General features: G+C 34.5%; 2 protein-coding genes across 3 annotated transcripts in view; one reads left to right on the top strand and one right to left on the bottom strand.

The window, feature by feature from the left end:
* The window catches only part of LOC108737748 (calcitonin receptor-like), a 49896-nt gene extending 28161 nt beyond the window's left edge, over positions 1-21735 (top strand). The window contains exons 4-9 of one of the 2 annotated variants that reach the window (XM_018470836.1): positions 724-815; positions 4762-4888; positions 7107-7327; positions 10536-10609; positions 19348-19562; positions 21362-21735. In XM_018470836.1, the coding sequence (XP_018326338.1) occupies positions 724-815; positions 4762-4888; positions 7107-7327; positions 10536-10609; positions 19348-19562; positions 21362-21547 (915 nt within the window). In that variant the 3' untranslated portion in view covers positions 21548-21735. The remainder of the gene's footprint in view (positions 1-723; positions 816-4761; positions 4889-7106; positions 7328-10535; positions 10610-19347; positions 19563-21361) is intronic. The other variant, XM_018470837.1, reaches the window with a different exon arrangement.
* A 110-nt stretch (positions 21736-21845) lies between these two features.
* On the bottom strand, positions 21846-24286 carry LOC108737749 (odorant receptor 59b-like). The gene is made up of 3 exons (XM_018470839.1): positions 24169-24286; positions 22011-22166; positions 21846-21947 (listed from the first exon to the last, which is right to left on the bottom strand). The coding sequence occupies exons 1-3, from the start codon at positions 24208-24210 to the stop codon at positions 21894-21896; spliced, it is 252 nt and encodes an 83-aa protein (XP_018326341.1). The 5' UTR covers positions 24211-24286; the 3' UTR covers positions 21846-21893.
* Positions 24287-27406: the final 3120 nt, after the last annotated feature.

The following is a 27406-nucleotide window of genomic DNA, read 5'->3' as shown; positions in this document are numbered from 1 at the left end:
TATTCATATTTCTACAAAAAAACGTTACCTTTTACGTGAGCAGATGTTTATTCCTGCTTCTTCATTATTCTTCGTAATAAAAAAATTATGACATTAATTCTAGGATTTTACGAGAGAAAATTAGAACCAAAATTATTTCTTGCAAGAAGGATTTTCAAAGACGTAAAAGGAAATTGCCCAGCAGGATAAAATCACGCATAAAAATAAAAAAGCCTTATTATGGCACTTTGTGGCAAATTAATCTGGAAATTTCAAGAATTTAATGAAGTTCTTGGTTATATAAAATGAATAAGTATACACAGCTTTGTTTATATTAAACAAAATGTCCAAGGAAATATGATATGTCACTAGATGGCGCTATACTGCCTGTATTATGCTATTAAACAATTTAGTCAGTCGATGATGTGCTGATGAGAGCAAATAAGTTCAGAATCGTGATCTGTAAGACTGGTAGTAAGAAATTAAACTATTCTATAAGTTTGATTGGCGTTAGATAAACTTGAAAAGTAACCAATATTGATGTTTGAGTTAGTTTTTGTTATTGTTATTCTATACNTATTATACTATTATTTTGATGTGATTTATAAAATAAAAGCCATATTCTGCAACTTTTTTATATAACCACGCCTTGGAAAAATTAAGTGTACGACCCTGGTATAGCTACACTCTTACATAAGGGATGTGGAAAACTGGGATTATAATAAATTGTAATTTTTATTCCAGTTCAGAAGCTTCATCAATCACCTCTTCGTAATAGGATATTCAATATCTTTGGCTGCTCTCTTAACATCGTTAATAATATTTTTTATGTTTAAGTGAGTACATCCATTTTAAAGGTTCATTAAAGTCTTTCTCTTCATCATCATCATCTACCTGTTCATCCCCCATAATATATTCAAAAGGAAATTGGTTTTCTTATCTGACCAAAAAATAACTGGGCATGAAAATAACTCATTTAAAATAACTAATATTATAAAAAGCTTATTCCGTTGTACATTGAGAGATTAAATAATTGCTACTCCTTTTCTAGGTATTACAAAAATATAGCAATTCAAATAAATACTAAGTATATTGTTATCAATTAAAATACGTGGTTATTCATAGTTGCTCATATTTTTTGCAGAGTACTGTAAGTTACAGAACGGATACTCATTCCCATGGTTATGGTTACTTTAAATGTAACCAAAGAATTGAATTTGAAGAATTTTATTATTTTACTGATGCTAAGAATACATTCATAAATGCTACAAAATTAGACAGATAGTTTTAAATATCCTCTAATTTTAGTCGCAATAAACGATATTTACTCTTAAACAAGATTCGATAGATAAAAACGTCAATACCAACTTTACAAATTCCTTGTTAGTTGACTCCCCAAGGACATTATACCGTATATGTACTCCCATATTTGTGTATATCCTTGAAGGTTCGATTGAGAAAATATCTCGCCTCGAAACTCGACTCGTGGGATGTTCAAATTTCTCCGAGAATTCCTTGATTGAAAATAAAAAAAATTTAATCAATCTAAAAAACGTTTTCAACTTGACGGATCTGTAAGTAAAAACGTTCCCTCCTTAACCTTAATTGACTAATTAATTAATTATGGGTCGATTAAGTAAGTGTCAAATTGAAACGCTGAAGGAAATGTTGAAATTGATGAAGAATTGACTACCTCGCAATACTCTTTACAATCTGCTCTTGAATTATTTTTGAATGACAACATGACGACATAGTGTATCAAAAAGATCCTGATTATGATAATTGAATTAAAGAGTGCATTTTTCCTAGAACTCCCCATATTTTATTTTCAAAACAACACTTATTCTCATATATTACAATTTTATCGTTGTGAAATTAACAAAAGCCTCAGAAAGATATTATGCTAAAACCGAAGAATTCAACCAATATGACGAAATGAAGCAGTTTTTAATGGGTTAAGGATGTCGTTACATGACAACGGAATAAATGTAAAAAAGAATTAATATCTAAATTTTTTTACGATTTACTTTATTTGTACTTAAACTACCACAACTTCAAAGAGCATCTACTCGAGTATGCTGATTAAACTTATACAATACAGTGGCGTATCGAGAAGGGAAAAATGGACTAAATTCCCGCCCAAGAGCTCTATAATTTATCAATTACTTCAGTACCTAGCGTAAAACAAATTTGATAGAAAAATAGAATGTCTCTAAATTTCAGGAAAAAAATACAATTCTTTTAACTATCATTTTAAGCGGCGCACCGAATACTATTCCAAATAATATCACTATTTATATATTACAAAAAAAAGTTCATGTCCTTCCCTAAGAATTATTTGTGGATCTGTCACTGGCAGGGGCCGAAAAGGAGAAAATTTCCTTTCCCAAGAACTCTATGACTTATGAATTATTTAAGTATACTGTAAAAAATATTGTGTTACAAAAATAGATTAGAAATTCTGTTCTATAATTACAAAAAAAACTACAGTTCTGTTATTGAACAGTATTTCAAATAGCATCGTCTTCAGATTTTATAGGAAGAAGTTAATTCTTCCTTTCCCCCTTTAAGAACTGTTTCTGGATGTACACCTGGATTTACCAGAAATATAACAACTTGGATAGCGTTCTTTTGTATTGTAAACAGTAGGAGCTAGAACCTTATTAGCGATATAATTTTCTACGATATCGATTTTATTTCTCTATCACTAGTACACGTAGGTGTATGAAAGATAAATTTCGTTATTTATCCTCCTTCAATGGGATCTCTTGAAAGATATTTTATCTTGTTGTCCATCTCTGCATAGATAGTTAGGAATGTATGCGTATTTAATAAAAAAACTCATATTTTGTTCTAAAAATAATCGTTAGATCAATAAAAATAACTTTTAAACAGCTCAAGAGTTGATAACTTTAACATATTTTATTTATCGTTTATTTTTCAAAATTAATGAATAATGACATACAACTAACGTAAAAAGTATTAAATATAAATACCTATCTTTCTTTTAAAGTGTATTGCCAAATAGTAAATGCAGAAACTGATAAAAACAGAAAATTACAGGAAATGTGTCATTAAGAAAAACTGAAAATCGATATTTATGAGACAAAAACCAATTCGTTTTCTTTAGATCTTGCTACTTCATTAAAATTTTATTGTAGAAAATTAAACTCTTTCACCAAACTTTCAAAGCGTCAAAGAAAACATTTTCCTTTTGAATTAATTCACGACATTTTTGGTTTTTGGCATCTTATTCAAGCCCGACAACATTTAAACTCACAGTTTGAAACACTGCATTGACCTTAATTTATTATGATTGAATAAAGGGCAGCCTCGCCCAAATTCACTGGGGTAGACAAAAGGGTTGGTATAACTGGTTAAATAGAGTGAAAGTCACAGATTCTCCAATTGCCATTTGAAAAGTTTTTGATTAATATTATTTCTTTATTTTATTTACGTTATTGTAGGTGATGAAACATAAATAATATTTACTTACATTGTTAAATGAACTGATACTAAATTTAGAAAAGGATGACAAAAGTGATCATTAAAAATACATAGAAGCGTTATATTTTCAAGAATTGTTGGTTGAACAATATGTGAAAGATCGGTTAACTTTTCGAATAATAAGCGATTCAATTTTTTTCCTTCTTAATTGTAAAATGTTTTGTAAATATGTTTTCCTACTGAAATCAAGCTAGAAAAATCAAAAAGCTATTTAAATTTAATATCCCGTTCGAATTTTTGAAAAATATCGATTAGAACTGATATGGCCAAAAATGCACTGGGAAGGAGATATTTCGCAAAAAGTAATTGTTTCTTCACTGATTGTAAAATTAAGAAATGTTGCTACAACAAACTGTAGATGACAAAATTCAGAGGTAAATTTCTAGATGATGGCCCCCACCCCCGAAGGTTGTGGGGGTGGTTGGGATCGAAAGAGGAGGTCTCCCCCACCACTGTACCATAAAAAGTTCGTGGCGGTCTCACCCCTATAAAAAGTTATGGGGGTTAGATGGGGTGGGGGTAGGGGGGATCGAGAGAGAGTAATGGGGGATCGAAAGAGCGTGGTTACCTGAGTAAAACTCAATAAAAAATTTGCGGCGGTCTCACCCCCTTAAAAAGTTATGGGGGTTGAAAGTTAATTATTTTGACAATTTTCATACACTATAATTCAAATAAAATTCAATAAAAAAATTATTTTCAAGCGGGTGGAAGTGGCGGATTGAAAGAGGGTGGTCACCTGAACAAAATCCGATAACCTAACCTAACCTACCCTATTGATAAAGCTATTTAAATAATGTTTTATACAACTTTCTCAATATTTTTATGTACTTTTCATTAGTTTTACCTTTGAATATTGTTTAAGAATGACTATATAAATATTTACATGCCTAGAAATGTATAACAATTGGCCTATTTATTAACTTTGAACCCCCATAACTTTTTATGGGGGGTGAGACCGCCACGAAATCTTTATGGTACAGTGGTGGGGGAGACCTCCTGTTTCGACCCCCCACACTCACCCCCTTCGGGATCATCATCTAGACCTTTACCAATTCAGAATCAGCGTATATTTTATTATCTTACCAAAAATAAAATTGAGGTGCCCTTACTTGCTTGACTGAGCTATTTGAAAGTTTTTATAATTATTGTACATATATTATTTTAATTTAGCAAACACTGTTCTCAGTACATTCCAGATCTTTCATTGTATTTTCATTTATTTCTTAATAATTGTAAAGTATTGCTAAATTACTGATAGATAAAATTCGTTTGAAGGTCGCTTCGATGTACTAGAATAAATGTTCATATTCAGCTGTTTATATCGTTTGCTGCAAATAACTGCATGTGGATTATATGGTATAAACAAGTCGTTTCGAATCCCAAAGTTGTCATCGATAATCCAGTGAGTACAAAACGAATCATTTGTGACAGATAAGTAAATAATTATAACTTTGTTTGATTACAAATAAATCTTAGCATTTGCTTTAAGCAAAATGAAAGGTACTTTGGTTATACGTAAAAGTAAAGCTTACGACACCATTCTTGGAACATGGAATATTGAAATGCTTAAACGCCCAAATTTACAGACAAATTCGTTGTTTTTTCAATTCATTTTGATCATTAGCCAGTGTTCCTCCTTCAGTATTGTTACATTAATCTAACGCTGTTTTGTTACTGTGCATAGATTATCGTCAAATAATTAAAATAGGTACACGTAGATAAGGCTAATCTTCTCAGTGTTTATTGTTGATATCATTTTTTTCTGCTCTGTTTTTGTTCACTTCTATTTTCATTTTTGGAATACTTTTATAACAATCTTATCTCTGTAATAGTTTTACGCCGAACTACTGCTAGATAGTATCCATAAATTCCTAGTTACTGGTACGAAGTTGCTAAGTACATCTAAATTATCTATTTAAAATTGCGAGATTATGGAATCACGAGAGGCAAGTAAAACAAGGTGGTGAGACGGTTGGTCGTCTTTACTCACTCTGCGGCGGTTCCTTGACTTTTTCTACGTCTTCACAACTAATAATTTCAGTTGTGTGAACATTATATTATCGTAACTTATTTAATAAATAATAAATATCTGAATTCGCTTTCAATATGGCATTAAATTAATAATGCTTTATATATTATGTATAAAACTAATATAAAAAGCGCTTTTCGTGTGTCATGGTGGAGTCGGCGGACAACGATCCGGTACCTACTAACTTTGTATCAGTGGCCTAAATATGAATTAATGGATACTATCTTGTTGTAATACAAACAAACATACAACAAACCTTATGGAAATTGGCTTTTGGTAGATTTGATTGGAAAAATGGTCCATACCATGCTGAGCAAAACCTCTACTGAACGTGAAGTTCGAAAACTGGATAGTTCTTGAAATAACTAAGAAGGAAACTTCAGATTTTATATTGAGGAAAAGTAGTGAAAGGTGTCAATTAAATGTATACTGATTGGCTATCTTCTTTGCATATACGTTTTATGACTTTATAAAAGTCTTATCGAATTGAAAACCTTACTGATTCTGAAGCTCGCCTTGAACAGTAAAAAGGTCTTTGTCTTTCAGCGAGTTATAAACTCGTGGACAATATAAAAACCCTCCTTCCGTTCTTAGGAATCGTAGGAGTGAAGGGTAGTGATTGTTAAGTAGAGTAAACGAAATCAAAACAGTAAAAGGCAAAAGTCTGTCATTTGTATAATAATTATATTATAGAATAGCTCACCGAAAACAGAAAACCTTGGACTATGACAAACGAATTATGAATCAGATTAGCATTCTCCTCATGGGCGTAGCAAGAGATTCTTCCTAGGGAGAGCAGATTTTTAGTATTTTAATGTGCCGATATCGTGACTCATCAGAGTCTTTTCCAGGGGGCGCAATGACCCCTTACTTATCTACGTCCATGGTTCTTCCGAATACTAGTTATGTTTTCAACCACTAGATAACGCTACTCGGTACTTTGAAGTTCCTACAAAAAGGTCCTTTATACTAAGTAATTCTTGAAAAACACAAAGAATAATGTATAAGACGATTGATTCTTCACTCGAAGATAATGATATACAGTAAGGCCCCGCTTATCTCTGTTTCGGTTTAGCGCTCTTTTATTTCAACCCGGGGATTCCCCCGAAATTGTGCGCAGCGCTAGGCTTTATGGATCAATTCGTTGAAAATGATCCAAATTTTGACAGGAGTTCAAAAGCAAGATGGGGTGTTATAGATGTTTTATCCACTTATTTATCAACAACTTCTAACAGAATGCAAAAGTAAAACGCATTTAAACTACATTAAATGGCTTCTTGACAAAAAGGCAGAAAATTGAAAACAGGATAGACTGAATGATCTGACTGACTAATTTTATTTGTTTTTATAAGTATATTCGTTTATATTGTTGTTTTTTTTAATAAGATGGAACGTATCCTGTGCATTGAGCGGGGTTTTACTGTACCTACTTTGATTCTAGTGGACAACATTTCAAGGGTTTACAATTACCTAACTTCACGTCCATTAGACTTTTTGGCCAGTTTTAAATCAAATCGACCGAAACTCACATTCCACATTTTTTAATATTGTCGTTTATCATTTACTTATTAATATGGTTTGTTTTATAAAGGTATGGTGCCAAAGTCTGCATTTGTTAATTTACTACTTTATGGTTGCTAACTACATGTGGATGTTTTGCGAGGGACTTCATCTTCACTTGGTCTTAGTGGTGGTCTTCATCAGGGACGAAGTGGCGATGAGGTGGTTCTTTGTAATTGGCTGGAGTGTTCCTCTAATACTTATTTTAATATACGGGCTTGTTCGCTATAATCTTGCTGCAGACACTAAACAGTAAGTTCTGTAACAGTATATTTTGTGTGTGTGGGCGATTGAAGAATTTTAGAAAAATGCAAAGGCGACACAATTTTACTTCCATTTATTTTCTTGCTTTTTACAAACTATACGATTGTGCGTATACTTACATGCGTTCATATTCTTATGTAACCATTATTATAATACAGTGGATTTCGGGTATAACAACGACAAAGGGACCACTATAATTTCGTCGATATATAGGCAAAAAAGGATATAGAAGTGCATGTATAGTTTTCATTAGTTTTCAATTTTGAAGTGATTTCCGCTTTTTCTTTAACAGTCAATGTGCATCATAAAAACTTCGAAACTACCTACCTATTTAGCTAATATCTTCAATCAAACTGTAAAGGTCACTGCAGTTGCTAATCTTCTGTGTGGATGTAAACAATAGTTAAGAAAGCTCTTTGTATCTTTGGAAATTTGTTACAAAAGACTCATTAAAAAGAGTCGCTACACTCGAACTCAGCGTTATATCCAAAGTCGCTATAGCCACATAAATTTTGCACTAAACCGTGCTTTAAATTCAACGATATCACGTCGCTATAGCAAAATGGTCGATACAAGCAAGGTCGTAATAAATGAAATCCACTGTACTTTATACATTTTGCTTGTTGATCCAGCTACCGAGATTCCCTAACCTAGCAACTAATTATAGAATTTTGATAGAAGATAAATAGCAAACGAATTATTTGAAGTATGTATAATATTAGCACATCCCAAAATTCCTTTTAATTAAATTCTGCAGTCTTAGATATTCTGGAGTATATCAATTTCCAGTGCTGCTCCTGATTAATTCCAGAACCTTCCCGTAGTTTTCTTTTGTCACGGACTTGTGTGTGCGAATTATTTTATCGTGCATCTTAATTCCTAGACAATTTATAACTATTTTGGAATAATTATTAATTTCATTCTTGTATCCTAATGGAGTCTCAGACAGTATCTAAGTCGCTGATTCTTGTATCCTTGGGAGTATCTAAGTCGCAGTCGAACTTAAATCCACCACTGTCAGTTTCTAAAGTTTCCAAACATTTTATACTGACTAAAACATGTATACCAACAGATTATTCAGATACATGCACAACAATGTAGAGATTCAGCAATTCTAACATTAGATAGAAGCGATATTAATTTATCAGAAAATTGTCGCATGCAGAATTAGCTCGTCGAGGGTGAAGTTTAGTCGGAGACCTGAGCACGAGACTTCAATGCCATCTGGAATAAGGACAAATACGGTAACATATTTGGATAGCGAAGGTTTACGATTATAAGGACGCGAGTAGCTCGCTAGGAACAAGGAGGAGATACAAAGGATATAAAAGTGCTCTACGTTTCTTTAAATTACATCAACGAGATCGGTTCAAGGATTTACAGAAATGTAAACCTCGGTATAAATAATTGAATTCCGGAAAGACCAACACATGGCTTAGACCAAAAGGGATGACCGACAGAGGTGAAATATACACAAAAATTGTTGCAAGAAAACGTCATTCATAATATGAAAAATTAAAAGCAAATCAGCTTCAGGTTTCCGATTATCAAAATAATTGTTGAAGTAAGTTCCATTAAGAAAAATTCGTAAAATATCTCCAAATAATTTTGATGCATGCAAACTTTTTCCGAAATAATGCGAAATAGTCGATGTATTTCATTTTATTTTTGGAGTAATGTTTGTCAACTTTACCCCATTCACCATCCCCTTCATTTCAAATTATGCGTTTGCCCTCCGGGAATTCTAGTATCTCAAGGTCTACATTGCTGTAAATTTTTGAATACTGTCTAGATGACGTTCTTCAAAAAACAAATAGGGTACTTTCACCCTCTGTATCTACCCCTATTCCTACTTGATTGTCCGCATACTAAGAGACGTAGTTTCCATTATTATGCGAACATGCTACCGCTACAAAACTTGTCCATTTTCTGGATGGAAATCTCGACTCGCACAACAGTACGAAGATGAAATTCATCGCTTCGCGATTTACTTATTACGATATGCTCTCTAATTTATTGCCTAAACATCAATCGAGCTAGTAGTCATGTCTATACACTGATACATAGTCACCGAACTAATTTGACGTAGAAGGCATTCATTTATATACACTAGGTAGGCTTCAACCAAAATTTTTAATGTTTTTTTCTAACTCTTACCCCCTTCTATTGTTTCTATTTGATGTAAAAGAATCCTCGCCAAACATGAGCCCTATAGCTCAAATCTAAGGGGTCGCTATTTTTATTTTAGTTTCCCATTTAATTAACATAGGAAAAATTCTTTTTTGTTTTAAATTGAATTTACACATAATTTACGCAATTTTTTCCAAAAAACCGTTTCATATTCTCAAAGTTGAGTCTTTGAGCTTTACAAAACTCTAAGACAAAGTATGATTATCTTTACAAAAAGACTAGTTACAGCCATTTAAAAATTACTAAATTTTGAAATTTGAAAAAATAGCTTGCAATTTTTTTTTTTTGCATAATCCTCAAAATTTTTAATCAAACTATTAGTCAGTATTGTATTTTTATATATTACAAATTTCAAAAATGGTTCTCAGTACGTAGTGTAGGTGGCAGCACACATGATAATAATAAGATAAATGAATTAATCGTATGATTACAAGTAATCATGGATTATAATTTTGTTCCATATTAGTTTATATTAATTATCCAACAAAAAAATTGAACATGTTCATTCTAGTTGATAGTTTTTTATTAATGATAATTAGAGCACATTATAGCAGTTAAGAAAAATACGCCTTTCCGATACGTTATTAATTTGATTTATTCTGCAGTGGCAAGTGTTGTTTTGGTACAGTTTGGGAATTTGTAAAGATAATCATGCTTTGTCTTAGAGTTTTGTAAAGCTCAACGACTCAACTTTGAGAATATGAAACGGAAAAAAATAAAAATTTTGTTTGAAGCACCCTAATATACACACATTTCTTTTTCTTTAAAATGCACCTGCAGTTCTAAACTAAATCATTTGAAATGAGTTAATTTTAACTCAGGGGGAGGAATCCCCTTTACAATGATTATGGAGCATGGCCCAAACTGCAAGTGATTTCGTACAGTTAACATTCTACACATAAATAAATCTCGGTAGCTGACTTTTATTGTATCCATAACAGTGAGATACTCATGTTTGTGTTAATATTAGAAATAATTAGGAGTAAAAGTACTTAAAATGTTTTAGCTGTTGGATCGATGACAGCCACAGTACCTGGATACTGACGATACCTGTATGTGTCTCATTACTGGGATCATTTGGTAAGCTTTTTAAATAAGTTTTAAAAACTCAATTTTCTTTGTTTCAAATGTTACCGTATATTACTTAACAAAAATAGTTTGATCAATCACTTAGTATAAATTTAATTAAATAAATTAAATGAAATGGAAACTCTCTAAAACGAAATTAAAGCATTTTCTTTCGTTATATATAATTGCAAAAGATAGTAGAATCTTACAAATGATTTTTTTTGACACAAAATTATAATCTTAAATTGAATCCGAACCATCTACACATTTCTGTTTTTAAGTGCCTCATTGGTTGACTGGATGGCAACGATTTTCCGATTTTTTCAGTAAATTCTCCTTGTTAGTTGTCCATTTCCGGCCTTCCGTCCATTAGCCTACACTTATATATCTGTTGAATAAGAATCAAATTTGTTCTAAAGATCGTGCTTGGGGGAGTTATTTTCTCTGGTTACAAAATGGGACGTTACCGTCCTGCAATCGTTTTCGAGTTTCCCTGACATAATGACGACTCTTCTCTAACATCATCATCATCGTAAGGTCGTCAGTCCTACGACTAGGAACGATATAATTTTGTAAAAGTAGAGAAATTTTCTCTAGTTGATTTTTCGATTAATCGTTTTAGCAATATTATGTAATGTAGGGAGTATTTTCAATTTAAATACAAAAATATACGTGTATATTGATTTAATTAGGAAAGGTAATCTTCTTGAAAAATCCCAAACTTTTTATTCCAGTGAAATCTTTTCAGTACAACTGTAGGGATAGATATACAGGGGAAAAATAATAGTAGCTTAGATTTGCAGGTGATGTAGCAGTATTAGCGTCTAGCAAGGAGGAGTTAAAGATAGCTTTTCATAAAATGAAAGCGGTATTGACAGAAGGGTACTGTATGAAAATAAACAAAAGTAAAACAAAAATACTGGTAGGCAAGGGAAGTAAAAGTAGGAAAAGAGCGAATATAAAGATGGGCCATGAAAAATTAGAAGAAGTGGGTGATTTTAGGTATCTAGGAAGTCAGAGGTCGAGTTGTCTTCAATAAAAGGGAGTCACTTTTATGCTTGCGAACGGTTAATTTAGAAATTCGAAAAACATTGTTAAAGGTGTATGCTTGGAGCGCGACACTATGCGGGTGCGAAACATGGACAGTTGGTGCGGCGAAAAAGAAGAGGTATTAGAAAGAATAGGAGAACAGAGGACTCTAGGGAAGAAATATACACAAAAATTGTTGCNAAACTCTCTAAAACGAAATTAAAGCATTTTCTTTCGTTATATATAATTGCAAAAGATAGTAGAATCTTACAAATGATTTTTTTTGACACAAAATTATAATCTTAAATTGAATCCGAACCGTCTACACATTTCTGTTTTTAAGTGCCTCATTGGTTGACTGGATGGCAACGATTTTCCAATTTTTTCAGTAAATTCTCCTTGTTAGTTGTCTATTTCCGGCCTTCCGTCCATTACCGTACACTTATATATCTATTGAATAAGAATCAAATTTGTTCTAAAGATCGTGCTTGGGGGAGTTATTTTCTCTGGTTACAAAATGGGACGTTACCGTCCTGCAATCGTTTTCGAGTTTCCCTGACATAATGACGACTCTTCTCTAACATCATCATCATCGTAAGGTCGTCAGTCCTACGACTAGGAACGATATAATTTTGTAAAAGTAGAGAAATTTTCTCTAGTTGATTTTTCGATTAATCGTTTTAGCAATATTATGTAATGTAGGGAGTATTTTCAATTTAAATACAAAAATATACGTGTATATTGATTTAATTAGGAAAGGTAATCTTCTTGAAAAATCCCAAACTTTTTATTCCAGTGAAATCTTTTCAGTACAACTGTAGGGATAGATATACAGGGGAAAAATAATAGTAGCTTAGATTTGCAGGTGATGTAACAGTATTAGCGTCTAGCAAGGAGGAGTTAAAGATAGCTTTTCATAAAATGAAAGCGGTATTGACAGAAGGGTACTGTATGAAAATAAACAAAAGTAAAACAAAAATACTGGTAGGCAAGGGAAGTAAAAGTAGGAAAAGAGCGAATATAAAGATGGGCCATGAAAAATTAGAAGAAGTGGGTGATTTTAGGTATCTAGGAAGTCAGAGGTCGAGTTGTCTTCAATAAAAGGGAGTCACTTTTATGCTTGCGAACGGTTAATTTAGAAATTCGAAAAACATTGTTAAAGGTGTATGCTTGGAGCGCGACACTATGCGGGTGCGAAACATGGACAGTTGGTGCGGCGAAAAAGAAGAGGTATTAGAAAGAATAGGAGAACAGAGGACTCTAGGGAAGTAAATAAGAAAAAGGCGAGATAGGTTGGTAGGACACCTTCTCAGGTATGAAGGTCTAGTCAGAAACATATTAGAGGCAGAAACAGGAGATAGGAGGGGTAGAGGTAGGCCTAGATTAGATTACTGTTCACAAATAGTTGGGTTATTCTAGTTTTGGGAAAATGCGAAGATTAGCTCAGGATAAGAAAGAGTGGAGATGCGTGACCAACCAGTCTTAGGGCTGACGACCTTAATCTTTCCTCACATTTGGGAATCACTTCTATTATTGCAGAAAATAACAAGTAATATTTTGCAATCCGTCCAAAAAGTAAGCAAAAAGGACGATAACTTATCTCTTCCCACACGCAACTGTCCGTAGTCCATGAANAGTATTAGCGTCTAGCAAGGAGGAGTTAAAGATAGCTTTTCATAAAATGAAAGCGGTATTGACAGAAGGGTACTGTATGAAAATAAATAAAAGTAAAACGAAAATACTGGTAGGCAAGGGAAGTAAAAGTAGGAAAAGAGCGAATATAAAGATAGGCCATGAAAAATTAGAAGAAGTGGGTGATTTTAGGCATCTAGGAAGTCAGAGTTCGAGTCGTCTTCAATAAAAGGGAGTCACTTTTATGCTTGCGAACGGTTAATTCAGAAATTCGAAAAACATTGTTAAAGGTGTATGCTTGGAGCGCGACACTATGCGGGTGCGAAACATGGACAGTTGGTGCGGCGGAAAAGAAGAGGTATTAGAAAGAATAGGAGAACAGAGGACTCTATGGAAGTAAATAAGAACTAGGCGAGATAGGTTGGTACGACACCTTCTCAGGCATGAAGGTCTAGTCAGAAACATTTTAGAGGCAGAAACAGGAGTTAGGAGGGGTAGAGGTAGGCCTAGATTAGATTACTGTTCACAAATAGTTGGGTTATTCTAGTTTTGGGAAAATACGAAGATTAGCTCAGGATATGAAAGAGTGGAGATGCGTGTCCAACCAGTCTTAGGGCTGACGACCTTAATCTTTTCTCACATTTGGGAATCACTTCTATTATTGCAAAAAATAACAAGTAATATTTTGCAATCCGTCCAAAAAGTAAGCAAAAAGGACGATAACTTATCTCTTCCCACACGCAACTGTCCGTAGTCCATGAATCAAACAGGGTGTTCCATCCTTACATTCCTTTGTTGATTGGTGAATTGTCGCATGGAGATATTAGGTCCTTGAAACGTTTACAATATCTACTTTTTACGTTTCAGCAGCTCAATTATAGACGCTTTTTCGATTTCGATTTTGTGGACCATTATGACAATTTTTTTTTTTACAAAAACCGAATATTTTTGTGAAATAAAATCACGACATTGGTAAATAAATTGAATCATATCTAACAGTAAGTGAAGAAAATGAGTTATGAAATGTCTCAAAAACCAAGACGCTTTCAGTTTGTAAAATTGAAAATTTGAAACCGCATTAAATTCAACATCACGTTGTACAATACGCTTTGTATTAAATAAAAATGGAAATATAAAACTTTGTGTATAACTTGCATCTGTACAACTTCACGTTAATAATGATAAAAATTTTTAATTTACAAGTTGAGGAATAACAGATTTTCTTCCCACGTTTTTATAAATGCGATTGGATGAAAACAAAGAATGCAACGCTTTGCTACGTCTTTATTTAATGATGCAAAAAGATTTATTACTTTGTCCAAATCGAGAGCTTTTGCAATTTATCTCTCGATGAACATGTTACTGTATTACTTATCCGAGAAAATTACACTTCCTGCTAAGGGGTGGTGAATAATAGGACAACACGCACCATTGAGGGAGGATATAAATATGCGGTCTCAGACTTCCTTTACTTTTCCTCCGTATACGTACAGGTACGTAATATTTTTGCTGAGCTCAAGGCGTTTTGAGTTATGTGGAATTATATAGGCACTTGCGGTTTTGCGTTATCATTTTTACGAAATTCAGGTATTCAAGGCGTAAACAAGGTCTATTCAAAAAGTGTTATGTGTTTTTTCTAATTATTTATTTATTCATGAATATCTATTTTATCATCGTCAAAGTAATCCCCACCAGATATTATACACTTGTGCCAACGTTTTTTCCGAAAAAAATAATTTTTTGTCATCTTGTTCAACTCCTCCGTTTAGTGTTGCCCAAATTCAGTCTTGGTCTTGCAGTCTTGGTCTTGTTCTTGCGTTTTTGCAAGACCAAGACCAAGAACAAGACCGCGTATTTTTAGCAAGACCAAGACCAAGACTGACCGTGCAAGATTTGAGCAAGAACAAGACATAGCCTGCAAGACTCTTGCGTCTTGCAGCTAGGACTTAGCGCTATTTCACTGAGTAGTTAGGTGTAACAGTTCGGTGTATAGGTAGGTACGCTTAGGAATTCTATGAGACGCAAAAAACTGTATCAAAGAATATGAAAAACTGGACCTATGCGCATTACGACTAATACCATAAACATAGCGAATAAAAAAATTATTAAAATCAAACTGAGTGCATGCATAGTTATGTTTTAACCATCGGCACTTTGATAATGCGGCATCAAAGGTTTTGTACTTACTTCTCAAAGAAATTTGCCGCTTTTCGGAAGTACATGGTTATGATACACGCGCCGGCGGCTTCTTTTGAAATCTAAAACAATCGTTGCCGCCACGCCGAAATCATAACATTTGACACTATTTGATTGCCGCCATAGGGTGTAGGTATACTCATGCAAAATAATTTCGAATTTTTTTACACGCTTTATATTATTGTTTGATTTGCGGCGGCATCCTTATCATAGAGCCGGCACGTGGCGAGGCGGCGCGGTAGAAAGCAAGGATCATAAATGTTTATTAAGAAACAGTTACTTCCATGGAAAACGACATATAGGTCAGTTGATTTTTCGAATTTCTTATCAAATCTTCAGTTATTTATTAATCTGCTTGATCTTTACTATGGCTATATTCATTCAAGCTCACAATGTTCCAATTCTAATACGTTTTTCTAGGATTTAAAGTAAACTTTAATAAATAGTAATAGACTAATAGGTAATTGCAAGACTTGCAAGACTCTTGCTGCAAGACCAAGACCAAGACCAAGACTGGGAGCGCAAGACCAAGACCAGGTGTATTGGCGCAAGACCAAGACCAAGACTGGCTAAGTCTCGTCTTGTTCTTGCGTTTGGGCAACACTACCTCCGTTGATGCCGTCTTTATCTCGTCAATCCTAGCGTAACGTCGTCCTTTCTTCAGTTTCGGGAACAAGAAAAAGTCACAGGGGGCCAGATTTGGGAAATACGGTTACTGCAGTATTATTAGTGTGTTGTTTTTCGGCCAAAAATTCGCAATGTGTGAGCAAAGTAGTTATCATATTCTTCCACAAGTCCGGATCTTTCTGGCGGATCGCTCCACGCAAATTGCGCATATCTTGCAGGTAATTTTCCTTATTGACCATTCTGCCCTGTGGCAAGAACTCATAATGCACCACGCCCCTGCAATCGAAGAAAACTGTAAGCAAAACCTTCACATTCGACCTAGCTTGGCGCGCTTATTTCGGTCTTGGCTCGTGCGGCAGCTTCCATTGGGATCATTGAGCTTTGGTTTCCACGACGTAACCATAAACCCATGATTCGTCACCAGTTATGACCCTCTGAAGCAACAGCTCTTTAGCAATGTTAATGCGATGCTGGTTTTGGTCGAAAGTGAGCAATTTTGGTACGAATTTCGCGGCGACCCATCTCATGCCCCAATCGTTGGTAAAAACTCAATGGCAGGAGTCAATCGATATGTTTAAGTCCACAGCAACTTCTCTAACGGTAATTCAGCGATTGGTCAATACTATTTTCATCAATGTTAGAAAACAACAACAGTAGAAACTGTTGTTGACGTGCTCGGACGTCCCGCACGCTCTTCGTCGTTTACATCTTGTCGACCATATGCTACAGTCAACATTCGGAATGCGTCCGCGCACCTAATTTTGTTTTTCTCACAAAATTTGATACAGATTCTTTGATCTATTTTTTGAAATAGGCAAAAATTGAAGACGAGCCAAAACACGGGCAAGCAAAGCAACTACCAAAAATTAACTAAACATTCAAGATGACCGAATATACGTGACCCGCGAAACATCAAAATTCGCTATACTTTTTGAACAAACCTCGTATGTCGCAATCATACCTATAAGTGCTTTAAATATACAACGGTTGTGATGTGTGACCAACGAAGAAAAAGCTGGCTACATCCCTTCATATGTTAAACAGCAAGAACTTTATACGTAATTGAAGAGAATAAAACAAAAATTGCTATTAAAAGTAACCATTGGCAAAAGTTTTGAAATATTAACTTTGTTTTCCTATTGTACCTATTTCAACGTCAAAACTTCATGTTGGTATTTTTACATATGTCGGGAAATACGCTGAAAACATACGTATATTACGTATGCTTTATCTATTTGGAATGTTTCATATTCAGCAACGTTGACAGCGAAAAAGACGCCTTTTATTTGCTGCCAAACGGAAGGAAACGCCGATAAGTTAAGAATATTTTATTTTTATACGAGAAAAAGGGTGCACAGATTCAGCAGATAAAAATATGTATGTAAACCTAGTTGGCTAGCCATTCATATGCTGAAGGTTTTCTTAGTGGTGTTTATATTTATTTCTCACTCCTTATTCCCAAATTCTATCTATATTAAATAATATATGAGTATTTATTCATATACGAAAAATAAACTACCATGGAATATTTAATGAAATCTTCTACCTAGGATAATTGATAATAATTGCAGGGTATATCTACGCATTTGTGTTGACTACAAAAAAATATCGATTATATCTCAGTTTTATTTAATTTTCAGTGTACGCAAACAAAATTTATGATATTTGATAAGAGCATCAGATAATAAAATGTTTCATTAATATAAATACGATAAAGGCGATCCATTTTGTTAGGTCTTCTTATTTTTGGTCAGCCAGTTTCTTCTACATTTAGAATGATCCCAATTAGAATTTTAGGGAGGTACAGGTACGTTCCCTGTTAGGTTAGTCACAATGACTTGTGTGGGCCCCATGATACTGACCTAAGAGACGCGCAAAGGATGCATAACGCCTTGCTCATTCGTGCCTCATTATGAAAGTCACATGTGGCCTTCGTGAAGAAAAATTATGGCTCTCTGTTTCAAAAAATATTTGAATAATCGAAATCGGAAAAAAACTTTTAGTGTTTCATTCCCACCAACCGCTAATGCTGGCAGGCGGGCAGTTCCTTCGGACTACGCCGGAAAGTAGGGCGGAAGGGCCTCTTCAGCCTCTTTTCAGGAATCGTGGGAATTGGGGAGTGATGATTCGGGACAGAAGAGAATGAAAGATTATCTGTGGAATATTACTGCTCCAGTATTTGGCTAAGTGATCCAAGGACTAACTTGGACCAAAACAGACGGATCTGGAATTGAACCAGGTTCCTCTCGAATGCTAGGCCACGACGCTCGGTGTCAAAATCGGATTACCTATAAGTAGACAGATTACCTTCGTTTAGCCTCAAAATCCCATGTATTTTCTTATGAAGGCTAATTTTCGTCCTTTTTGTACCGTTATACCACCTCCACGCCTACTCTGACGTCACGTCTGTCAGCCATCTTTGATAACTGTCATCGTCAGCCATCTTAGATAACTGTCATCGTCAGCCATCTTTGATAACTGTCATCGTCAGCCATCTTAAATAACTGTCATCGTCAGCCATCTTTGATAACTGTCATCGTCAGCCATCTTTGATAACTGTCATCGTCGGCCAGGACTTCGTCCCTGTCTTTATACTTCCCGCTATCTTTGCTATAGTTTGTCCTCTCGTCACCAAAGCTAACTAATAATTTTCAAATATGTCCTAATATTACATGACCATTAATTTGTATAGGATGACAAGGTAAGTATATTTGATATCTGCCAGATGGTCCTTGTGGAAAATTCATAAAGTATACTTCACTTCAACATCGTCGAATTGTTTTGTAAAGCCCATATGAGAAATCTACAGGGAAATACTTCTATCGGCGTGTTCATCAGTTGACACATGAAGTCCACAGGCTACATAAAGAATTTCCACTATGTATAAATTCTAGTCGGAATGAATTTCCTCTGACTTGCGGCTCGAAATATTCCTATTTTAGATGGTATAAATTAAATGTAAAAAAAAAGTAAAAAACGATTTCTTTTTATTAGCTCACCCGGGAATATCAACTGTATACCTAATTCTTTAAAATTTCTTGAAGGGCTTCTAAATGTCTATGAATATTTCGAAATGCAAATTGTTGGGGATCGATTGTTTTCAGTACCTACAGAACAGAAATTCAAATATTAAACGTTTCTCTTACTTTAAACATATTTAAGAGTGCTGTTTTATGTCTTGTTAATATATGTAAAAAGCAATAAACAATCCTGTACAATCCCACCACACGTTAAGTGTTATGTTTCAAGCATTTCGTTTGTTTCAGTGTTCCTAATCAATGTCTTGAGGGTTATTATAACAATTATGCATTCCCAATCGAATCAGCCGGCCCCTTTGAGCGTTCGGAGGGCTGTTAGGGCTGCACTAATTCTTGTGCCCCTATTCGGTCTTCAACACATTCTTATACCACTTCGTCCAGATATTCACGACCCTTACGAACATCTGTATCAATATATCACTGTCGTGGTTGTTTCCTTACAGGTATGCAAATTAAATTTCTTTGGCAAACATTGTTCTGACGAATATTAATGTAAAATAAGCAGCGCCATTATCTTTGAATAAATTCAGGGTCTATTCTCTCCACATTAATGCGTTGATTGTGTGTACCGGAAGTTTGTAGAGAAGGGCTTGCTAATGTACAGTCGTTTACTGTGAAATTCACTTACTTCCTGACACTTTCTTGCGCAAAATACGTCACATTAAATTAACTTCACTTACGCTCCTTAAAGGCTGATATTCACACTATCCATCTAGACGACGGCGGGCAACCAATCGTCAGTCTTTCGGAAAATTTTGAACGGTTAGCACGTTATCAGTTATAAGTATTTTACTTGGAGAAGAAGATGAGGAAATGGGGAAGAAATGAAAAACAAGAATAACATGAAAATAAAAATGATGGACACACAAAAGTTTATTGGACGGAAAAACTGAAGGAAAAATTTTCATACTGTATAAAGAATAGTTAGATAATAAAATTTCATTAGTATTGGTACTTTTCAACCTATACGTCGAAGACACGATCAGCATCATTACAGTGCGACTGTAAGGATAGATATACAGGAGCAAAAGATTAGTATGCTTAGATTTGCAGATTATATAGCAGAATTAGCGTCTAACAAGGAGGAGTTAGAGATAGCTTTAAATAAAATGGAAGCGGTATTGACAGAACGGTACTGCATGAAAATAAATAAAAGTAAAACAAAAATACTGGTATGTAAGGGAAGAAAAAGTAGGGAAAGAGCGAATATAAAGATAGAAGACGAAAAATTAGAAGAAGTGGCTGATTTTAGGTGTCTAGGAAATCAGATAAGTCAGGACGGAAGGTGGAGTAGGGATATAAAGCAGAGGAAAAGCGCAGGGTCGAGTCGCCTTCAACAAAAAGAAGTCAATTCTATGCTCGCGAACGGTTAATTTAGAAATTCGAAAAAGATTGTTGAAGGTCTTTGGAGCGTGGCGCTGTACGGGTGCGAAACATGGACTGTGGGCGCTGCGGAAAAGAAATTGTTAGAAGCGTTCAAAATGTGGTGTTGCCGGCGAATGATGAGGATACCGTGGATAGAGAAGGTTAGAAATGAAGAGGTATTAAAAAGAATAAGAGAGCAAAAGACTCAATTAGAAATAGGCTAGATAGGTTGGTAGGACACTTTCTCAAGCATGATGGTCTAGTCAGATACATATTAGAGGCAGAAACAGGAGTAAGGAGGGGTAGAGATAGGTGTAGATTAGATTGCTGTTCAGAAATAGTTAAGGATGTGGGTTGTTCTAGTTTTAGGGAAATGCGAAGTTTAGCTCAGCATAGGAAAGAGTGGAGATGTCCAACCAGTCTTAAGACTGACGACCTTATGATGATGATGACTGCAGAATGTCGAAATATCAATTTAATGATTTCTGCTGGTTGGCAACGAACTTAATGTATTCTCATTAGCATTAGCAATCATCACCAACAGGAATCGTCACGTCAAAGTATTCTCTTCTGCAATAACAGTCACTGGTAGACGCCAGCTAGACGGTTATACGTGACATACACGAATACAGTGAATACTATTTTAACTTTAACGGACATCTGACAGACGGTTACCTGCCGTCGTCCAGGTGATAGTGGGAATCAAGCCTAATGCTGTAAAATAATTTTCCAACATTGACCGTAGGATTACACTTAAAGTGTGGGGCATCAAAAAGTCGCTGACTGCCTAACACGAACTGGCAGCTGTGGCTTTTGGTGCCCTGAATTGTAATACTGAACATGTACTTGAATTTGTTATTTATCTTAATCGTTATAGGGGTTTTGTGTGTCTTGCCTATTTTGTTTCGCCAATCACGACGTACACCATGCCGTTAGAGTTTTTATCTACAGAAAAACGCACTCATCTCGATGGACCAACTATCATTACACCGGACCGCTGGATAGCGGGGGTATTTTTGTTGTTAATGGAAACACGCCAAGTAACAATATGATGATGATATGACCCAAAAGGAAACCAATTTTCTTATATGTTTAATGGAAAACTGGAAATAAACAACGAGTGGATCTTATCGTTTTTATAACTGAAAACGCCGAAAGGGTTGTTTGATCAAATGAAGAAATTCGATGAGAAAAGTAAATCAAATATTTTTCCTGTAGGATGAGACTGATAAGAGAAAAGAAAATAATAAACGGAGAATTTATTTGTGGCAAATATTTATTTTTAAGTATCGATTTTTGTTTATTACAGCAACATTTTGTCGATAAATACTTTCTTTACAATTCGTGGCGTACTAAAAATAATTGGTAATACATTATTTGATACACTATTTTAAAGCTTCTTAAAATTGTTAAAATTTTGACTTTCTTATTACTGCCAAGAAGGAGTAACCATATTTAACAATCTACAAATTTTCACACTTGGTTTAGAAAATAACGACAACAAAATATAAATGTACCCTACTTACCTGCACGAAAGTATTGAGGGTAACCCGGGATACTCCTGCAATCGTTAAGTACAAGGGTTTTTCCAATCTTAGCATTATAATCAACATTGAAGTCTTAAAAGATTTGCTGGCGGTTATCCAATCGTTTTCGTAAATGGAATAGTGAACATCCATGGACTAAAAAGGTAAGTAATTTTTCAAGTAAATTAATGTTCCAACCAAACACAAAATGCGATGTAATTAGAATTTCAAGTGAAATAACAAATGTGCACTTGTCGTAAACATTCACAATGTAACAGCTTTTTATTCACGAACACTTGAAAAAGGTTTTCGATTCGTTTAAGATATTGAAATCGGAAATTTTATTACTGGAAACATTGTTAAACGGCTATAAAAGTCGCAATGGCTATAAAGCATTCGGATTTCAGTACAAAAACAAGACAGGCTTAAGGTTTTCTTTACTTGTACTAAAAGTAAAATACCCTCTCTGTATGCAGGGACTCAAAGAAAACGACATTATATACGGAATGAATTCCTAGAATTAAGATTCGGTCTAACGGACTGTGATCGAAATAAACGGGCGAGTCGCTACCGAGACTTCAAGGTAAAGTGGGCTATTTTTTTTCAACCTCCGATGAACCGGAAGAAAGAAACACAAACATATGCATAACAAAAGAATTTTATTACTAAAAGGGGAGTTGTGTCGTATTCATTCTTCTAAATAATCGTCAGAAGGCTTTTGTTACCAGCTTTCCAGTGCTCCCTTAATATAAATTTGCTGCCACGGCTTTCTGAAGAGAAGGAAGAGTCCTTAAAAACAATCGCTATTGGCGATGAGGTATGATACTCTAGAAACCAAGGAAGAGTTGAAGAACCCAGTGAGCAAGAAATAAAAGTTGAAATCGACACTGAACAAGCGCAAAACAATGGCTGCTGCTTTCAAATTCACTATCACGTCATCCACCGTGCAGTCTAAACTTAGCACCGAGTGATTTCGAAACGTCAGCTTTTAAACGTTTAATGATTGTATAGGTATGTGATCCATGGCCGGTTGGGGGGAAGGAGTGGATAGGGGTGAGGTCCCCTTACAGTACATCAAATAAGTGAAACTGAAAATTGAGAATGGAGGTAACTGACTAATTATATGAGCTGCCTATCACCGTTGGTCAGAGCCCTTCTCCCCTTGGAGGGTGCAGGGAGGTAAGGATGACTTTGAAAAACACTAAAGGAATGTTTTTAAAAGGGAGCGAATAGAAGGAGACACAATATATGCAGGTGAAGAACCAAATAAAAATAAATAGACGCTTATTGTACATACGATGGGACCGTTCCTTTTTTGTTAGAGAAAAGGGATCTTACAGCCCTTATAATCTAACTATTTTCCTTTGGTGCATAAATTTAGATTATGGTAAGAGTTCCTCTTCCTTCCTCTCACATAAAAACAGAGGAAAAGTAACAGACTGCCCCATCGTCTATGTAATAACAGTTTATTTATTTTTATTCAATTCTTCAGCTCAACCTCCCGCGGTACCACCCTTCTGCCTCCACGATATGATGTTTTAGTGTTCTGCAAGCTCATTCCTGTCTCATCTTCACTCTCCAAACACCTTATCCCTTCTTCGGCCATGGGCTCCAATCGTTCATTTCGATCACGGCTTTTCAGCCCAACTCTTATTAATTCTTGATTACTTACTTCTTTTAGTTGCAATAATTAAGTGAAATAAAGCATTAAACACTAGGTGCTACAGTCGCCTACCGACTGTTGAATTGGTGAAATATACACTTCGTTTAGTTTCTGTAGCGATGTGACCTTCAGTTTGACCGGCGCAAAGTAGAAAAGAATAGCACTAGGCCAGAAAAGGAAGGAGACAATTCTCGGCCAAACTCTTAACCGGTGAGGAGCGTATAATCCGTACAGTACTGCACGGAAAAATTGACCATTTTATCCCCTACAATTGCATTGCTCAAATGTGCTATTATTGGTACTGAAAATATCAACGAGATGTTTATTTATATTTGAAGACATATTAAAGGCTTTAACGCTTGTTTTCGACTCGCACTACTATTCATGATTGAACAAAACTGTTCGCTTTTGCCAGCGCGCATCTAAGACATTGAAAGGGGCACATCGCTAGAGAAAGTAAATGAAGTATAAACGAAGTAATTCATGTAATATTACCGTTGTTGTTAGACGGTTCCCAAAATAGCAAAAACAGAACATTATCGACAAGTAGCTCCACAGATAAAATATGAAATATACAAACTTGAAACCACCTTCATTCTAAAAATATACTAAATAAAAATCATATTTATAGGTAGTAATTGTAATCACGATTCGCTTGGTGAAACATATTTAAAAGTGAACTGCTCGAAATGTTTTAAATTCTAATTTTTGATAGATTGAATAAACTAATACAGCAAGTAACAGTTTCTTATTTAAATTAATCCACTTGCCTGATTCGCGGCCAACATTATACAAAACGCAACAAAAGCGATTGATTTTGTGGTTTCCAAAAATATTAATTTATTATAAATGCTTTCAACGAAATTACAAAATCTGAAAGAAAACATGGGCATTCGGTATTATAAAAATATGCCTAACAGTAGTACAACCTTTTATCAAAATTTACCTTATTATTGAAGTCAAATAAATAGCACAAGCTTTAAGTTCCTTTTCCATTTCTCTATTTCTATTCAATCCAATTTCGCTCGATTTTAATTGGGTTTTATCGCATCTCTTAGAAATTGTTTTTAGTAAATACTGAAGAATTTTTAAATGGGCGCATGCAAAACACGTCAGACTTATAAAAACTCCATTTGATCCTTGAAATTAAAATAACTACAAACGAACTTGGTACACATTATCTATAAAAACTATTTTTAAAACACTCAACTCCTACTTAAAGGCTTTAAGTACTTTCAAGTGGATAAACCTATCTAGTTGTTTATTACCCAACTATGTGCTTATTAATTAATTTCTAAATTTTCTAAATACTTCAATGTTTTTCAAAAAATTCTCATAAAGTGCAAATAAATCAAATATTATTAACAATGGGGCATTTTTAGAAGAATTTTTATAGGGTTTTCAATACATTAAAGTGAATTAATTTTTACCACTAACGATAACTTCAAATTCTTAAGAAACAATTATTGCTGTTGTTACGCCCTTGCCGGAAATCGAACCCGGGCAGGGTCTCTGTATTACCTGCAACATAGTATTGTACCTACCAGCCACTAGACAAATGTAATGCGTTGTTGGGAACATAAAAATGAATCCAACGGTAACGTAAATAAATCTGGATGATCTAAAATCGAAAGGAATATAAATTGGATAAGGTAACTTTTCACTGATTCTTCTAATCGTCATGTTATTATTATTTGGGTCAATTTCAATGTCAAATATTTTATCTGTAGTCAAACATTTGATGAGCCATCCAAAAGTGTTAACGACGATGGTACAAGTAAATATTCCAACAAGCGAATAAACAGCCCACTTCTTGAAATTATTTTCATCGTTCACTATCTTTTTCAGTTCTTCTTCATCTTCTTGTCTATGTACTTTAGGTATGTTTTTATCGACATCTTCCATGATCTGGATTAAGTCCTTTTTATTCCAATGCCAGGCTACCACCATAATGGCTGTTAAACCGAATTGGGTGGCTAATGTAAGTCTATGAGCAAAGTCGTCTAATTTTAGATTTGGTTGAAAAATATCCATAAAAGTTAATATCGTGTGTCCGATCAAGTAGTACAAAAAGATGAACTTCATGATGAAGTATTTGACATTTCTTTTACCGGGAATGTCAACAAAACCTAACTTGTATACCAGTAGAACATGATATAAAAACATCTTCGTAACTTTAACTTCTTCCATTTTAGCAAGATTAAATCTTAGTATTGTGTCTGTACTCTGCTAAATCGCAGTTTCATATGAACCGAAGAAGATATTTAGATATAAGATTTATTTTATTATATTAGTGCTTTATTATTTGCTTATTTTCCCTACAATACTGGTAATAATATGAGTAAGATTTCAAATGAAATAAATAATTCAGAACTACAATATTATGAAACCCTTTCGCTTACATGAAAACTTAAAAAGCTTCTTACGTATTACGTATGACAATAACAATAATTATCCCTTTGATATAACGGATCTGTTTGTATATTATTATAAACTCATAATATGTCAGATAATTTATAATGGTAATCCAAATGTCTACAAAAAGCTCAACATTTAACATGACAAACTGTAAAAACAAGATAGGTACAGCTAATAAATCATTATATTGCTCAAAACAACATTGACAGTGCATTTGATTAATTTTTTGCTTGCTTGTTCTTACAATAAATTTTTCTTGATTGATTGAATAGATAAGATTGCATGACGCAAGAGTGCAATTTGTGCTAATTAATAGAAGTGCAGAATAACTATTGTCTGATAACGGCTAATACAGAGTATCCAGTTTTAACAACCTGCAAAGGACACTAGGTATAAATAAAATTAGAAATAGGTACAATAGCTACGCTAAAATTCAGCTACCGAGATTTAAAATCAATGCCTTGTTAAAAAAAAAAACAGATTCAGTCTGTTCATCCATCTATCTGTCTGTACGTCACAGCGTTCTTTTTCAAGGACACTTCCGAAACTAGTGACGAGCAAAGTAAGACGAAGACTAAGACTGTTCCAGTCTTGGTGATGGTAATGATCTTGTTTATTCTCTCCTAGTCTTACTCTTACTCAAATACTTGTGGTCTTGGTGGTGGTCTTCCTAATATAGTATCGATCTCGGTCTGCGTCTTACGTGTTAAGTCTTTAATATTTATGTTTTTGTTTTAATAATTGTTCTAGGTGTGGCAAAATTTATTTCTTTTACAATGTTTAATATTTCTTCAATGTAGATTACAACTTTTTATATTTTGCATGCCTTTGTTTCCTTTCTATCTCTATTCTGTTGTCCCTAATCTCCTTTATCTAGAAATCTAACTTCAACCGTTCCTGCATGCTCATCTTACTAATAGCTGGTTTTTCCTTTGATAACCTTACCTCAAATTCTATAAATTCGTGCCTTCAACCCTTATTGTCAGTCTTTGTCTATCTTGAATATTCTAGCTCTTTCTACTAACATTTTCCTACTATAAATACTCTTAACATCCCTATTGATTTACACCGAGCGGCATGGCCTAGAGGTCTAGACCATTGCTTAGCATTCGGGAGGACGCTGGTTCGATTCCGGGTCTGTCTGTCTTGGTCCAAGTTTTTCTGTGGTTTCCTTGGATTACATAGGCGAATGCTGAGGCAGTAATATTCCACAGATAATCTTTCACTCTCTTCTGTCTTCATTTCGTCCGTCTCATCTTTCTCACCCGAACCACCACCCACCCATTCCCACGATTCCTGAAAGCAGGCTGAAGAG

Source organism: Agrilus planipennis, unplaced genomic scaffold (assembly GCF_000699045.2).
Source record: "Agrilus planipennis isolate EAB-ADULT unplaced genomic scaffold, Apla_2.0 scaffold105, whole genome shotgun sequence".
NCBI classification, from domain to species: domain Eukaryota; kingdom Metazoa; phylum Arthropoda; class Insecta; order Coleoptera; family Buprestidae; genus Agrilus; species Agrilus planipennis.
The sequence above is the reverse complement of the archived record's forward strand: the minus strand, read 5'-3'. Positions and strand labels throughout refer to the sequence as shown.

What these genes read in the sequence shown, in the direction of transcription:
- LOC108737749 (XM_018470839.1), bottom strand. Translation starts at nt 24,210, where the DNA reads ATGTTCTGTTTTTGCTATTTTGGGAACCGTCTAACAACAACG. An exon ending in GGAACCGTCTAACAACAACG is followed by an intron (nt 22,167 to 24,168) that starts GTAATATTACAT and finishes TTACCTTTTTAG; the next exon opens with TCCATGGATGTTCACTATTC. An exon ending in CCCTCAATACTTTCGTGCAG is followed by an intron (nt 21,948 to 22,010) that starts GTAAGTAGGGTA and finishes GAAAATTTGTAG; the next exon opens with ATTGTTAAATATGGTTACTC.